This window comes from Brachyhypopomus gauderio, chromosome 19 (genome assembly GCF_052324685.1).
Source record: "Brachyhypopomus gauderio isolate BG-103 chromosome 19, BGAUD_0.2, whole genome shotgun sequence".
NCBI classification, from domain to species: domain Eukaryota; kingdom Metazoa; phylum Chordata; class Actinopteri; order Gymnotiformes; family Hypopomidae; genus Brachyhypopomus; species Brachyhypopomus gauderio.
Window position 1 is genome coordinate 2159778 of NC_135229.1, and position 17020 is coordinate 2176797.

At 46.2% G+C, this 17020-nt stretch overlaps 1 protein-coding gene and 1 long non-coding RNA gene across 2 annotated transcripts in view; one reads left to right on the plus strand and one right to left on the minus strand.

The window, feature by feature from the left end:
• LOC143483055 (uncharacterized) overlaps positions 1-17020 on the plus strand; it is a 31684-nt gene that overhangs the window by 1619 nt on the left and 13045 nt on the right. Inside the window, exons 2-3 of the long non-coding RNA XR_013122375.1 lie at positions 445-552; positions 668-735. This is a non-coding gene — a long non-coding RNA (uncharacterized LOC143483055). The remainder of the gene's footprint in view (positions 1-444; positions 553-667; positions 736-17020) is intronic.
• On the minus strand, positions 522-16515 carry LOC143483054 (uncharacterized). The gene is made up of 4 exons (XM_076981744.1): positions 16355-16515; positions 15535-16003; positions 3342-3619; positions 522-2581 (listed from the first exon to the last, which is right to left on the minus strand). The coding sequence occupies exons 3-4, from the start codon at positions 3592-3594 to the stop codon at positions 2133-2135; spliced, it is 702 nt and encodes a 233-aa protein (XP_076837859.1). The 5' UTR covers positions 3595-3619; positions 15535-16003; positions 16355-16515; the 3' UTR covers positions 522-2132.

Below are 17020 nucleotides of genomic sequence, written 5' to 3' on the forward strand. Positions count from 1 at the left end.
GAAACATTCTGTTTCACTCACAGAATTACAATACAGTATAACCCTTCAATTAAACACTTTTTTGAGACATAGAAAACTTTAAATATTAATATATACTGTATATATTATCTTTACAATGTGACTTAACAAAAAAAAGTTGTGTAATCATATTGCATCATCCTTCTTAAGTAATGTTTATCTTATGGTGAAGTAGAGTTTTATAGAATATCACTTAAGTGATATTAACATTTAAGTGGTCAAGGTTTTAGTACTGTCTGCTTGGGTCTTTGTCCACAATAGCCAATTAGCAAGTTTGCATAAAGCTGACTGGATCTCGCTGAAGAATTACATCTGGCTGGACATTCGGTCTCTTTGAAGCCACTCCAGCATACTGTGGCTGTCAGTCGAAGGTTACATGCATACGGAGACTCACAGGCAGGAGACTCACAGTTTTGTGTTCTGCAGGTAAATCTGGTGGCTAGAGCTCCAGATGGCACAGAGACCACACCCCCCCACACCACCACCACCTCCTCCCCCGGCTCCTGTTGCTACCGCTGCTGACATGTCTCCAGGGTAAGTGAATCAGTTCTGAAGGTAGGCCGCGTTCACGGTCTGCTGATTACCAGCCTGCCTCCGATGTCTTAATTTAGTTTTTTTGTTGTTGTTATTTTTATTTTTTTTACCACAGTTCCACGATGGCCTTGTCAACCCAGAAGCCTGCACTCGGTGAACTCGGCGTGAGTGGAACTAGGAGAAGTAAGTGTGGATCACCTGTGGAGTGATTTTTGTAGTGGAGATATGGCCATTTGTGAGGGATTAGCTGTTTACAGTATGTGTAGTGGACTACTCAATCTCATACAACCCAACACACACACACACACACACGTGTGTCAAGGCTGTTTGACTCAGGCCAGGATAACCCCTCAAGGCTGTCTGTCTCAGATTAATCTCTTGGAATTGACTACAAAGTAATCTTCAACAATTGTGAGCGTACAGATTGGATTTAACCTTTTAAACAATAAGCAAACTACATACTGATGGGTAACAGAAACACCCGAACTATACAGCTGTCGCTTTCAGATGACTCAACATTTGATAAAAGCCGAATACATCTGCCTCTGTATTTACAACAGGTCTTGCTTACATACAAAGCAATCAACCCATTGATGGGCATATATGTCATTATTGTTATAACAGATTTTACACACAAATATTTGTATATGTCACATATATGACCTACGCAGTCTGGTATGTTCTGTTCAGTACAGGCAACATTTATGTTGTTCATTCTTGGGTTTTTTTACTTTTCTTCTGGCAAAAATGAACTCGCACAGAAAGGAAAACTCTTATCAGACAGATTTTGGCAGAGCTTTAAGGGCTGCGTGATTTAAGTGGTGTTCTTTTAAGTGTCAGTCCATGTAGTTATTTAAAGAATCTGACCTGAGACGACACATGAATCTCTCTGTGTGTGTGTGTGTGTGTGTGTGTGTGTGTGTGTGTGTGTGTGTATCTTCACTGATTGGTATCAGTGAACGGTTTAGAGTGGGTGTGTAATCTGGATAAATGAGGTAGCTAATGTTCCATGTCATACTTCACTGCTCAGAGAGCATCCATGAGAAAAGACCTGTATCCTGTAAGTCCTGTATCCTGCTTCAGACGTATTAAAACAGCCCATATGGAAGCAAACAATGTAAAAATCCACTACACTTTCACCACTGCAGACATGGTTGTCACTCAGTCACAGTTTCATGAGTCTCCACTGGAATGCTGACGTTCAGGTTTTATCAAATAAATTCAAATGGGAAGATACCCCTTAAGGTCAAAATTGTCCACTTTCTCTCCTTTGGAACATATTTTGCAGCGATCCACTGAGTTTCATAATAAGCGATTATAAGACTCCACACGGTCTTACACACTACCAAAGCATCACAAACACAACCTTCCCGTTCCCATGGTGACGTCCGTGGAGTCAGTCTTCCCACACATGTTCATGGTTATGATGTTAGGCTTCCATTGTTACCATGGAGATGACTGTTGTCTGCGCCGTAACCATGGTGTTTGCACATCCCCTCCTTTGGGGGATCCCATGGTTCCCAGAACCTCGTTGGCTGGTTTCTCAGGAGCCACGCCCCTTTCGTCTCTCCACGCAAGCGTCATACGCAGCCGCACTCTCTGGCCGACACGTTCTTGATGGTGAAGAAACGGTCGTTGTTACCGAGGAACGACATCTTCTTCTCATACTTGACTGGCCGGCAGCAAGGGCCGTGGCGCCCCGGCTCCGCCTTTGCCCCGCCCCTCCTCCCACCCCTCCCACAGGAGGCGTCGCCCAGGCGCATGTGCTCCATGACCAGGTCGTAGTTGCGTCGGCGACCGTCACAGCGGCCGCTGCAGTATCGGAAGCTGACGGTCTCGTCGCTGTCGTAGCCCAGGCCCAGCTCGCTCACCGTCACCTGCACCTCGTGCAGCGAACACCCACGCTGCTCCTTCCTCGCCCGCCTCGTCCGTCGGCCCCGCCCACCGTACGCCACGCCCTGCCCCTCCCCCGCCGTCCCCAGCACGCTCTGCAGCTCACCCTGTGTGAAACTCTGGAACAGGTGGGAAACTAGAAGAAAACAAATCAAAATAAAACTCACACACTCCATAAATGAGCATTTTTCAGATGGGCGGTAAGTCAAGTTGATGATAAAATGAGGCTCCCCACTCTGGCTAAGCTACGCGTGCCTTTAAAAGCTCTTAAAAGAATCATCACCATGCCTGTGTTCTAGAATGCCGTGACCATGGTGATGGCTTGCACTATGCACTTGTGATTTGCGGCGTAATAAAGAGGGATTATGTGTCCCTTTAAAATACTTTTACTTAATAGCTCTTCACTGATTCCTTTTTCATTTTTTCTTTTTCAGGCTGAGGGCTGTTTAAGTGTATCAGTTGAGGGTATATTTATTAGTTCACAGACATTAAAATTATTTAGAACCACAGAGAGATATACTAATAGCCCAAGTGAGCTCATGTGAACTCTGAAAGGGCTGATTTCCCACTGACCATGTGGACGTGTACAAGTTTCGCCTCGCCCTTTTTGAACGGAAACCATAAAACCTTCACTGCTTTTCACAGTTTGCCCTTAGTTTATAGCTGGTACGGTGCTGGAAGAGTCCAAACTTGTTCCTGTGCTGATAGCTTGTTTAAACCTCGTCTGCCGTGACACATCAGGTGTGAAGTGTGGGGAGCAGTGATGGAAGGAGGTTGTGGTGTAAACGAAAGAGCGCTGAACACCAGGTTCTGCACTAATCCTGCCCCGGTGTGTGTTCACAATGCCTAAGCCCCGTTGGCCCTTGATAAAGGAGGCCACGGTCTGTTTGACTTACACTTTGTCAGGAGAGAGCCCATGCCCTCTGATGCTCTAGCCACCCGCTGAAGACCCTTCGTCCTGAGCGAGGATTGTGACGGTGGTGATGAAGATGACGACGAAGAGGATGAGGTTGATGAAGAAGGCGATGCTGATGATGATGATGAGGAGGAAGATGCAGAGCGTGCAGGTTGCATGGTTTGGGTGAGCAGGAGCAATGCAGTGACACTAATGACGATGACGATGGGAATGACCCCTTTCCATAACTTCATCTTAGAATGGGTCGGAGCATTGGAACTGCAACACAGTGAGCAGAAGACCAGAGACAGGCCAGTTAGCACCATTAGACGCAACCCCAGGAACACAGAGTCAAACCTTTTCCTGCCAGAAGATGTCAGCTAAGGGCACTCAGATGCTGAAACTGTAGGGTGACCTGGGTTTGTTTATTCTACAGCTTTCTTGCTGTTACCTAAGATTTTAGCAGCAGCGCCATCACGGAGAAAGAACTGAACACCAAGTCGCTCAAGAAGGAAATGTTGTGATTTACGCTAAGGCAGTTTGCTCAGTTGCCGTTCTGAACATGAAGCTACATCGTATTTTCCGCTTGGCGATAATTCTTGTGAAATGAGTCACTACTAGATCTCTGTAGGTGCTCTGTAGCTTCTATTCTGCCTCTCTATTCATCGCTGCTAAAACCTCTCTGTTTACTTTAGGTGAGTGAAAAGAAAGTTTACTTTCTTCCCTCTTCTTCTTCTTTTTTTTTTTTGATGCCATGGGCATATTTCAACCTACAGGCCTCTCTTCTGCTGAATCCCTCCTTCAGGTCTACAGAGGGTGTATTGCTATTTACAAGCATGTCCAAACACTCAGGAAGTGTAAAAGTGGGAACCCAGCACAGCCTCAGCCTGGCTTATCAAATTGTTGAGTGAATGGGAGGAGATTTGGCCTGACAAAAACTCTGTTGACATGCGTATGACACTCCTGATTGCCTACTAGGCACTCCTTCAGCCTGATTGCCTGCTTGGCACTCCTTCAGTCTGATTGCCTACTAGGCACTCCTTCAGCCTGATTGCCTGCTGGGCACTCCTTCAGCCTGATTACCTACTAGTCACTCCTTCAGCCTGAATGCCTACTAGGCACTCCTTCAGCCTGAATGCCTGCTGGGCACTCCTTCAGCCTGATTGCCTGCTGGGCACTCCTTCAGCCTGATTGCCTACTAGGCACTCCTTCAGCATGATTGCCTGCTGGGCACTCCTTCAGCCTGATTGCCTACTAGGCACTCCTTCAGTCTGATTTCCTACTAGGCACTCCTTCAGCCTGATTGCCTACTAGTCACTCCTTCAGCCTGATTGCCTGCTGGGCACTCCTTCAGCCTGATTGCCTACTAGTCACTCCTTCAGCCTGACTGCCTGCTGGGCACTCCTTCAGCCTGATTGCCTACTAGGCACTCCTTCAGCCTGAATGCCTACTAGTCACTCCTTCAGCCTGATTGCCTACTAGTCACTTCTTCAGCCTGATTGCCTACTAGGCACTCCTTCAGCCTGATTGCCTACTAGTCACTCCTTCAGCCTGATTGCCTACTAGTCACTCCTTCAGCCTGATTACCTACTAGTCACTCCTTCAGCCTGATTGCCTGTTGGGTACTCCTTCAGCCTGATTGCCTACTAGGCACTCCTTCAGTCTGATTTCCTACTAGGCACTCCTTCAGCCTGATTGCCTACTAGTCACTCCTTCAGCCTGATTGCTTGCTGGGCACTCCTTCAGCCTGATTGCCTACTAGGCACTCCTTCAGCCTGATTGCCTGCTGGGCACTCCTTCAGCCTGAATGCCTACTAGGCACTCCTTCAGCCTGAATGCCTACTAGTCACTCCTTCAGCCTGATTGACTACTAGGCACTCCTTCAGCCTGATTGCCTACTAGTCACTCCTTCAGCCTGATTGCCTACTGGGCACTCCTTCAGCCTGAATGCCTGCTGGGCACTCCTTCAGCCTGATTGCCTGCTGGGCACTCCTTCAGCCTTATTGCCTGCTGGGCACTCCTTCAGCCTGAATGCCTGCTGGGCACTCCTTTAGTCTGATTTCCTACTAGGCACTCCTTCAGCCTGATTGCCTACTAGGCACTCCTTCAGCCTGATTGCCTACTAGGCACTCCTTCAGCCTGAATGCCTGCTGGGCACTCCTTCAGCCTGATTGCCTGCTGGGCACTCCTTCAGCCTGATTACCTACTAGGCACCCCTTCAGCCTGATTGCCTACTAGGCACTCCTTCAGTCTGATTGCCTACTGGGCACTCCTTCAGCCTGATTGCCTAATAACCACTCCTTCAGCCTGATTGCCTACTAGTCACTCCTTCAGCCTGAATGCCTGCTGGGCACTCCTTCAGCCTGATTGCCTGCTGGGCACTCCTTCAGCCTGATTACCTACTAGGCACTCCTTCAGCCTGATTGCCTGCTGGGCACTCCTTCAGCCTGATTGCCTACTAGGCACTCCTTCAGCCTGATTACCTACTAGGCACTCCTTCAGCCTGATTGCCTGCTGGGCACTCCTTCAGCCTGATTACCTACTAGGCACTCCTTCAGCCTGATTACCTACTAGGCACTCCTTCAGCCTGATTGCCTGCTGGGCACTCCTTCAGCCACACCTGTTGGCTCTGCCTGCTAGGTCTGCTCAGCTTCAGGGCGTCGAGTACACCTGCTTGTCCTGGGCTTCCTGCGTCCTCAACTCTAATGTGCTTCTGCGGATGAACCTCAGTGTCATGTTTCTTTGTAGGAGAATATCAGACGACTCTAATTTTATCTTCCAGTCTCTTCTTTTCTAACAGTACAAATGGCGAGATTATTGCTGATAGAGGTTATTGACAGCATAAATTCTATAAAACACCACCTCAAACGACAATATTTTGTCTTATTTTACCGCATAACATGAATTACTTTTTTCACACATCACTGCTGTATGTGTCCATCTGCGTAGAAGGACAGTAAAGAATATAGATTACTCTGTCTTTGAATTTCGTGAGACACTTATCTCACATTTGAAACTCCTCTTCTGTGTATTTTGGATTAATTACATTGTGATTAATCTGAAATATTACCTCTCTCGTCATCTCTGAGGATGACTAAATGTGGTATTGTTTTGGCAGGCTTTAATTTCCCACAGATGATAATAAATTATAATATCTATTTGCTTGTACAGCCAAACACTTAAATCTCTGCATCTAAATTCTCATTAATCAAAATTGTGTAGTAAATCTTTTTTCTTTGGCCTAGAAATTCTGTAATGTCATTAAACGTCCATTCTATTAATACACTTTTGCACCATTACACCATATTACACTGGCAATCAGCTTTCCTATTCCGTCACTCTAAATTATCACCTAATTGCAGGATTAATAATCAAACACTGATCTTGGACTGATTAATCGCCCTGTTAAAATGAATTGCTGCTATCCACCTTTAAGCACTTTTCACTGACTGATGTGTTAGATTGCTGCACATATTCCGGGCAGTTAGTTGTAATCTATGTTTATGTACTCATTATTAGACCTGATATTAACAGCTTTAGATACACAAACTGTCAGACTGGCTGTGAGATGATGTGTTTCCCTTAAGTTATTACCAAGTGCATTTGGCTGGAAGTGTAATGAAGTGTTATTTATCCATGCCGTCTGTCTTCATCTACACGGCCAAGACACAAAGAGTAGTTGGTGATCATATGCTCACCACGAATATGACCATTTTTGTGGAGGCTACTGCTTCAGAGTTGAAGAACTCACAGCTGGTCATTCAAAGCACGTTGAACACAATACAAAAAAAGTGAGTCGGCTGAAGTTTATTGAATCTAACACTCTTTTACTGTTTCTTCAGAGGTAAGACAGAAAGAAACTCCAAAGTTACAAGTATAGTATTATATTCTAGTGCTACTGTTACTAAGATCTGATTTCTTATTGCCACGACACTGTATACAGAGCTCAGAAAGCTCCACGTTTTCTGTCTGTTCCAATACTCATTCTGAGTAAACATCTGGGGTTGACTTGATGTGTTGGTAGTTGTAATGACACACAGATTTTCGTGAGCTAGGGTCACCGATGCTCTTTGACAGACGTGTACCACTTCAACAATATCAGAAGAAAAGCACATTACAAAACAGTGGCTGTTTTCACACACACACTCCCCAGCCTGCTAATTAGAAACACCTTGTGTAGTTCGATACTGTATCCCACCTAACACACACCGGCCACAGTTTGCGTTTAGCCCATCCGTTCTGACCACATGGTCGCTGTTTGTTGAATATGTTTGGATGGGCATCTGCTTTAAACTCAGCAGTGACAGTGACATGTAAAACCTTCAGCAGCAATGCTGTGCCCAACATCGTGGAGCCAGGTCTTCCCCCTCAACCACACCACTACTCTGGTACTGTCCCATCAGTGCTGAGAACAGACCACTACCCAAATATGTCCGTTCAGCTAAGATTCTGAAGTCTGTGTGCAGGGTGGCGGTTACATGCTAACAGAACTCCCGTTGTGGAGTTGGACACTCCTAAATTGCACTTGTAAAGCCCCATGAGTGTAGGTTAAAGGAAGATATTTCACATAATGTGAGCGATGCATGACTTTTGTGACAGAATCCTTTCCTTGTAAATTATTACACTTAAGCTAGTGACTCACAATTTCCTATTCACAGACACACACTATTCTCTGTGTGGGTGTGTAAAGGACATACAGTGAATATGTACAAATGCTTTAATCTCAATCAGATTGTCATAACATCTAAGGATGAGCAATGCCAAATTCATGCCGTGTTAGAGAATGATCCAAGTTTAAATTCCCAGCTGTTAGACGCATCCTTCTTTATTTCTTTGGGCATGACTGTGTGCATGAGAGTGCATGAGAGTGCATGAGTGCGTGCATGAGTGTGCATGAGAGTGTATGAGAGTGCATGAGAGTGCATGCATGAGTGTGCATGAGAGTGCATGAGTGCGTGTATGAGTGTGCATGAGAGTGCATGAGAGTGCATGAGAGTGCATGCATGAGTGTGCATGAGAGTGCATGAGTGCGTGTATGAGTGAACATGAGTGCATGCATGAGTGTGCATGAGAGTGCATGAGAGTGCATGAGTGCGTGCATGAGAGTGCATGAGTGCGTGCATGAGTGAACATGTGTGTACATGAGTGTGTATGAGTGTGCATGAGTGCGTGCTATGCTTGCTGTGATTTGAATATGAAAACAAAGTCAGGTTTCTGTCAGGGATCCATCTGTCATTAGTCTCCTGTGATCGTGTGTCAGGCTGTTGTGCAAAGTGCTTCTATCAACAGGACTTCACTGCAGCCGACTTTAACTGGTGTACACGTACACAAGCTGGGTTGGGTATATATTTAGATTTTTATCCTCTATTAACCTAAACATTAAAACGAATTATTGGCTCCCTGAAACATGGTCATAGTTCTCATGACATCAACACCACTGGCATTAGGAGGTTTGATGTAATACAAACATTACAACCAGAAGATCCGAGTCTTTTTTTGTTTTGTTTTGCAAACTGAAGGTCGTTCGTTGACAGATGTGTAGTAGTAGACCATTCTTTAGAGATCTACGTGGAGGTTCTTTAGAGATCTACGTTGAGGTTCTTTAGAGATCTACGTTGAGGTTCTTTAAAGATCTACGTGGAGGTTCTGTAGAGATCTACGTGGAGGTTCTTTAAAGATCTACGTGGAGGTTCTTTAGAGATCTACGTTGAGGTTCTTTAGAGATCTACGTGGAGGTTCTTTAAAGATCTACGTGGAGGTTCTTTAGAGATCTACGTGGAGGTTCTTTAGAGATCTACGTGGAGGTTCTTTAGAGATCTACGTGGAGGTTCTTTAAAGATCTACATGGAGGTTCTTTAAAGATCTACGTGGAGGTTCTGTAGAGATCTACATGGAGGTTCATTCAAACACACTGTTTTGGCACATTTCCTAATTCCCTAACACACATCCTAAAGCATGGTGTTTAAGACCAGTAGCATGGGCACAGAATAAGCACCCCTGGACCAAGTCCAACCCTTTGCTTTGCTCTGCAGGCAAAAGCTCACGCTTTGATGCACTTTGGTACTGAGCATACCTGCATCTTACATCTCTCCCTCCAAAAAAAACATTAGGCGCCTTTCGATTGCAGAGAACGATTCACCTTTCTCTGGATTCTGTCCAATGCATTTTGACTGCGTGCTGAAATGCTTATTCAGAAATAAGCAGTGCAAACTGCAGAGCTATGCCCTACACGCCTCCTGAATGCTTGCAGTCATGGGAACACAGTGGGTGAAGTCAAGAGTGGAGCGCACGTCTCACCCTCAGAGTGCCCCTTCCCGGGTGTTCTGAGGGTGCTCCGTAGCCCTCGCCAGCCCTTTCCTCATCTTACACTCTTGCTGTTTTTTTTTTCTTTCCCAACAAATCATTCCCGTGACCTTGAACTTCTCACGTGTCCTTCCAGCCCAGTGGATATGACACAGCGCGCGACCTTCCCGACGGGCGGAGGACAAATGTTTTTAAAGAGCATAAGACGTGGACAAAACAAAGACTCGAACGGAACACATGGATGGCATATTTCACTCAGGCCCATCAAAACAGTCTGAGTGATTGTTGCCTGGCTGTGAAGAATATTCCAGAACAAACAAGGGTTGATTCATGGGGCTATGAAAGGCACCCCGGGGTACTTGGCCAAGGCCAGGGCAGGAGTTGGGCCACCCCTGCCGTAGTGCGCGATCTCTGCATGGGGCAAAGCCTGTGCATGCTGCGAAACTAAAGAGAGCAGCATGGTTGCTCGGTGCTTGGATAGAGCGCCAGCTCGCACCCCCGGAGTGTGTGTGTGTGTGTGTGTGTGTGAGAGAGAGAGAGAGAGAACAAGACACCGATAGCTGCTTTATGAGTGAATGCTTCTCTGCATTTGTTCTCACTTTAGTAGCTACAGTTATCTTATAAATGCGCTATAGCCCATCTCAGAATGGCGGCCACCCCCTACCCTGGCCATCAGGGGTCAGAGGTCAACCACAGGACTCTTGCTGGCTGGGTCTTATGGGTATTATTTTTGAGGATGCCCACTCTCAGCACAGCAATCATGTATGACAAGGTTGTGTCATGTTTGCAGGAGCTGACATATAGTCCCACATTTTTGGTGCAAAATATAATAATATAATAATTAAATTGCCGGTTATATCGCTGTCCTGGTCCCACCTTTTGCCCAGCTATTTGTGAGCATTGTGAAAGCATTTTAAATACTACTACGTGAACACATGGCCTCAGTTGCATAAAGGGTTAATCAAGTTCTAGGGAGCACCTCTATATCAAGACTGTAAACTCAAGACTGAAATCCCCAACCAACACATAAGAAGCTCTGATAAACAATGGAGTCTATGTTTCTTTTTTTCCTCCCTTCTTTTCCCTCCTGTGAGGAACTGAGAAACGTGGACCCTGGTGGTCCGCTGGCCTGTCCACGTGGTGAAACCCCTCTCCCATCATGGAGGGGGAGAGATCAACCCCTCTCTAAAGATCAGCACAGGATTAGCGCTAATACGCTAGCCTGTTTCATCTACAGCCGTGTGGGCTGATACCTGAGACCCGCTCTCTCAGGGTGTGGAAGCAGCCGGCCGGCCTAATCTTAGGGACTGCTCAACCAGCCCACCACATGCACGCACGCAGAGCACCTACATATGCTAACCATCTCCACGCACCTTCATCTCACACAGAAGGGAGTTGGGGGGGGTTTAAGCCCAACATGTCGGACGCGTAATTACAGAGCGATGTTTGCAGACGCGCACCATATTGCTTGAGTTACATGTTAACTCGTGTTCTACTTCCCAGAAGCATCAGATCAAGTTATTGGGTTCCTGAGGTTCCTGTGAGCTCTGCACAAAAGCCTGTTGTGTTCCTTCAACGTGTTCTTCTCCAGGTCCTTCAGTGGCAATACATGCATCTTCAGACCTAGCTAAAAGAGAGAGTTGACTATTAGGGGTGGGAATCGTTTACTATCTCACGATTCGATCCGATTCCGATTTTTTATTCAAAACTATTTTCGATTCAAAAAATGATTTGATTTATAAAATCTGCTTCAGTCTATAAAATCTGCATGATCTACTACAGTCTGCTTTGCAAGACAGAACGACAAATACAGAAAATAAAGTGTCTTTTACTTTTCATTAACAAAAATAATGTGCTTTGGTAAAATAAAATGCTTTTTTGTTTGTTGTTCTTGAGCTTCATTTTGCAAGCTGTCAGGGCTGGCTATGAATCGATTTTTTGGCACACCTCTATTGACTAAAATCAACTTTACTGCAGGTTTATCACATATATAATGTGCAATTGCAACTTTTGAAAATATGGGTAAGCACTGGAATTAGCTCCTGTGCCCAAACTGGACCAGCTCCCACATACCTAAGCTCTAATCAAACCTGGGTCTGCTCCGTGTGGACCACCAACCCCAAAAGCAAAGGAAACATGCGTGAAGACTCCTGGCCCACAGGTGGTGGTGAACCTCCACACCACACGTCTGAGTCACTGCCTTCAAAGACTGACTGAGGACTCACCTCTTCACAGAGTCAAGGAACGTCTTAGGTCATTACCACAATAGTATTGTCATGTTTGATATGGACTACAAATAACTTCTGTAAATCTGGACATGGGCGTCTGCCAGATTCTACAAATGTAAATGTAAACAAATTGGAATTTCAGAGGACCGAAGCGCTTGATTAAGTGTTAAGGGAAGAAAGCATTTGATCTCCCCTCTTGAGGGAGTGTTCTCATGACCTGTTGTATTTGACTTTTCCTGGTTCCTGTAAAGTCCATGACAAACACCCAGCGCTGGCGTACACAGACTGTGTTTGATCACACCTATACTGCATTCTTCACCACACGCATGTGGTCTAACTCAGGATCTAAAAGTTACGGTAGAAAAGGTTTGACTCAATAGTCGGATTCGTTACGCGTTGTATTTGTGGAAAGAAAAAATGGTACATTTCACTGCCTCTCTACATTTTACTGTACAAACAGTATTACCTGGAAGAGATTAAAAGGAAATCATATTTTAACTTTGTGACCAGTCTGCCAAACAAGGTCTGTCTGACTCCATGTGTGGGGTCTAGTCCTCTGTACAGAGCGGTAAGAAAACTGCATCTTCTTAGCAGTAGGGGTGTAATACGATGAGGTCCTGATGGGCTAATCTGAGCTCACCTGAGCATTATATGGTGGTTAGCAAACCGTTCTTATGACCGCAAGGTCGTGGGTTCGACTCCCAGGCCTGAGGCCATGACTGAGGTGCCCTTGAGCAAGGAACTTAACCCCAACTGCTCCCCGCATGCCGGGCAAGGGCTGCCCACCGCTCTGGGCACGTGTGCACCACAGCCCCCTAGTAATCACTAGTGTGTGTGTGTGTGTGTGTGTGTGTGTGTGTGTGTGTGTGTGTGTGTGTGTGCACCACAGCCCCCTAGTAATCACTAGTGTTTGTGTGTACTCACTGCACAGATGGGTGAATGCGGAGGACAACAAAGTGTTTTTAACAAATTTATATATTTTATTACCACTTGGCCAGTACTCATATGCTAAAAACAAAGAATGTTAAACACTCTACAGTGAAACATGCTGCCATCTTGTTTAGCTGACATTGACACTCTACACGTCCGTCCAGACTGTCCTGGCAGACTGGAATCACTGTCTCTGTCTGAAGGACATGGACTAAAGTCATTATCTCTGCACACACTCATCTTTTCTGCATGTTATTGCTTCACCTGGACACCCCGATGCACACCCGCACCGCAGATCAACCTGAGACCCAGGTATCGCGCCGTGAACTCAAAACACAACAGCTGGGTCTATAGTCATCATTCAAACGGGGCTATCGGAGCAGCGCTTGGTCTGTGGCGAACACTGCGAGAAGCGGCTGGAGTTCGTGAGAACGTGCTGACGAGGGCACTCGCGCCGACGAAGGGGCACTCGCTCTTTGCATCAACACATCTGCCGAGAACGGAATGCTCTGCTCCGCATTTCGTCCTGTCATTCCCCAAAGCGAAAGTTGGCAGTGCTGTAGCTGAAGATTTTCCCACTAGGTCCTTACTGCCGAAAGGTGGCTAGTTACTATCATCCTGACTGAAAGTTGCGTCTGAAGACTTTTGCCTTACTTCTAGATATTTCCTAGATATATTCTAGATATATATTTCCAAGATAAGAACAGATGACACTGCAGGTTCCTGGTGTCACATCGAGACATGACGTGTGCCTGTGCCACAGAGAGACACCCCAGCTGAGTCAGGACCCTGTTGGCTTGGTCATACGTGGCGTGTTGACCCAAGCCAGCATGCTCATTTTGCCCTCTTCTCACCCCTCAACAGGGGCATGTGCACTCCTGCCTGTCACCTGTTTCTGCTGCTTGTGCTGTATCCCCAAGGCCATAAAGTCTGGAGACCACCAACCTCATTCGGGACGTTTTTCTGGACATTCGGGATGTTTGATTTGTGAGTCGATCCACACCGCCGCAGAAGGAATCTGATGTGGTTACACAGGCCTCCATCACAAGGTCAAAGCTCCCACAGTTGGTAACGGTCTCCCCCCTCAGCCGCTCACGTGAGACTGCTCGTGTGCTTGTAACAGAGCTTACATAGGACACTCACATCTGTCACTAATAAAATCCCAGGTGCGCAACGGAGAGACCTGGGAATCTATTCCTCAGATGATAGACACCTGGAGAAAAGTTCTGATATATATACACACTGCAGAAGGCTTTAGTGTCTCGTTGACTTTCCATTTTTTCCCAGACAAACATGATGCGGTGAAATGTAACTGTTGATCACATGCAGTGTGACATGCACATTTTAAACACACTGCAGTGGGAATGGCATAGGAAAAGCGTTTGTCTTTTTGTTTTGTGTTTTTTAAGAGACATTAAATTTTTAATAAACAAGTAAGGATACAATCAAATAATAGTTTCTCTGCTTGCTGCTCGTGTCTTCATGCTGAGATTCTTCTTGATGTGCGTGTGATTTTTGTTGAGTCTTGACAGGATCAGTGACAAAGAACTCGTACTAAACATCCAAACTTTGGGGTTTTATTGTGGGTGGTGGCGGTTTAAAGCCCGTCTGATTACAGCTAGACAGGAGCTGAATGAGGTTCCTCCGAGCATGTCAGCGCAGGGAACGCTGAGAAAACAAACCACCAGCCCGTCAATCTGACGCATGTGCCGGCATCGAAGAGCAGCTCCACGAAGCCCCGAGAACACGTGCCTCGCAAACACTGGGCGAGTCTCACAGGTCGCCGTGCAGATTACGCCATCCCTCCCACGACACGTGAAAGTGCGTGTGGCAGAAGACAGGTACATGTGTTCGCCGTGCAGATTTTAAGCTGGTTCCCAGGTTACGGGAGTCGAGAGGATAATACTGACTTAGCCTCCGGTGCCTCTGCCTTCCTTGAAACGGCACCGTTCTTCTCTGAGAAATACTAACAGGACATGTTAGTCACTCGTTAAGACTCCCTTGGACTAAAGGACGGCAGAGTGAAGCCCCACTAACCAGCTGTACACATCAGCTTGGATTCACACCAGTGATGGATCAGATCTTCAAGCTAAAAGTCATTTCTCCTCATCTGCACCATGCAGACCAACACTAAATATACAGGTTTCAATCACCAACTCACAGATTTCGATAGAAATTTAAATTCTCTCAGGCTATTCAGCTGGCATGCCAACAATTTATTCCCTGTAATAAAAAAAAGGTTCAGGGGTTGAAGACTCACAGGAAGGAAAAAGATGGAAATCTTTAACCTGTGCCCCTTTGCAGAAACCATCAAACATACATTTCCTCTCTGGTTTAAAATCATCAGATATGATTCAGTTCACAGTCTTTTTTCCACAACAAAACCCAAATCATGTCTTCTAGCAATATCAGTGTGTAAATGCTGGAAAAGCCACAGACCTACACCAGACAATCGATTCTCATTATTCTGAGAGATATTTTTGGCTGCAAAACTTTTACGGCATGTAAAATGAATAAATGGGAATGGGTTAGGGATGCATGTGTGAAAGTCAGCAAAAGTGTACCAGAAGTTCCTTGATGATGAAATACTGAGCTATAATAGAAGATTTTCTCCTTTTTTTCTATATATTTACTTTCCATAACATGTAGGCGTCATTTCCCCAGAGCTGTGGCTCTCAGTGATGCGTAATACCCATGCCTGTAAGCCGCTGTCAAAGGGAGACGTGTGCTTACCGTGAGCCCGGCTAAGTGGGACTTATCAGGGTGGCGTTGTGTCCAGCTGACCTCAGACAACAGGTGGGGTGCAGAAATCCCTCATGTTCTGCAGGACGCCGGTATTGAGTATGACAGGACACACTCCTACTCCACCTGCTACGTCCATGCGCCCAGGGAGGGGGATCCTCCCAAACACGCTACGTTGGGTGGGCTAGGTCGATTTCGCTTCGGCTGATCCAAGCTGGTCCAGGTTTATTGAGCCTTGGTTGGTCCGGGCTGGACTGGGTTTAGTAGTGCTGGGCTGGGCTGGGTCTTCATCCTTTGGCCAAGTCAGCCATAAATCCATGCATAAATCCGGGACTAGCAGATTATGGTCTGGTAATCTTAAGAAGGATGCAAATAGCCTCTCAACGTGTGGTGTGTAGCGCTCAGCATAGGACATCAGAATGTCTGCTCGACATCTAGATCATTGTTTTCATCTTCTGATCTGAAACAAGAAGATGAGGAAGGATTTCACCCATGAGACCACAGGCACCCAAACACACAAGAATAGAGTCAACAGTTCCAGTCTGCCCTGTCTCCGTGTCCCTGATTACACGTTTTTTTCATGCATTTAAGTTATTTGTAATAAATTAAAATATTTTTGCATACATTAGCATACTATTAATTTGGCCATCGCTAAAGTTGCCAGAGCCAGGAACATCTATAGCTGTATACAGTTGTACGTAGCAGACTTTGTCAAGTTTTGAAACATAGAATTCACATAGATTCACATGTGCAACAAATTAAAACTGCGACAAGCCAAAAAGAAGGGAGGAAACGTCTCTCAGCCTCTTACGTCTGTCGAAGTGAAGACCCTGAACTGTCCTGACCACATCTCCTCTCGCATGGTGGACGCGTCTGAAGGGTGTGAACCTCTGTGAGTGTGTTTGAACTAAAGGACAGGGTGGGACATGTGTATGTGTGCTCCTCCTGGTTGCATTCTCTCTCTCTCTCTCTCTCTCTCTCTCTCTCTCTCTCTCTCTCTCTCTCTCTCTCTCTTTCTCTCTCCCTCCCTCTCTCTCCCTCTCTCTCTATTTCTCTCCCTCTCACTCTCTCTCCCTCCCTCTCTCTCTCCCCCTGTCTCACTCCCTCTCTCTCTATTTCTCTCCCTCCCTCTCTCTCTCTCTCTCTCTCTCTTTCTCTCTCTCTCTCTTTCTCCCTGTTTGAGGCTCCTCCTCAAACTGAGTAGTGATCACAGTGAGGCTCCGATTACTGTTGTCTCGTTAATCACATATAGCAGGACTCCTGGTAAGACGTGAGTCTGAGGTTGGGCACAGAGTTTGGGGTGTGAGGTTGAGGGTGAACCAGCCTCCTCTCATCTCCTTACCGCAAACAGACTTTATCTCACAACCACAAGGACATCAGTCTGTACCCTTAACCTAACTGTCCGTGGTTTTTGGAGCAACCGTAATGGCTGCGCAGACACGGGAATAGCTCCACGACCCTCCCACACCGTAGAGCG

What these genes read in the sequence shown, in the direction of transcription:
- LOC143483054 (XM_076981744.1), bottom strand. Translation starts at nt 3,594, where the DNA reads ATGAAGTTATGGAAAGGGGTCATTCCCATCGTCATCGTCATTAGTGTC. An exon ending in GGGCTCTCTCCTGACAAAGT is followed by an intron (nt 2,582 to 3,341) that starts GTAAGTCAAACA and finishes GTTTTCTTCTAG; the next exon opens with TTTCCCACCTGTTCCAGAGT.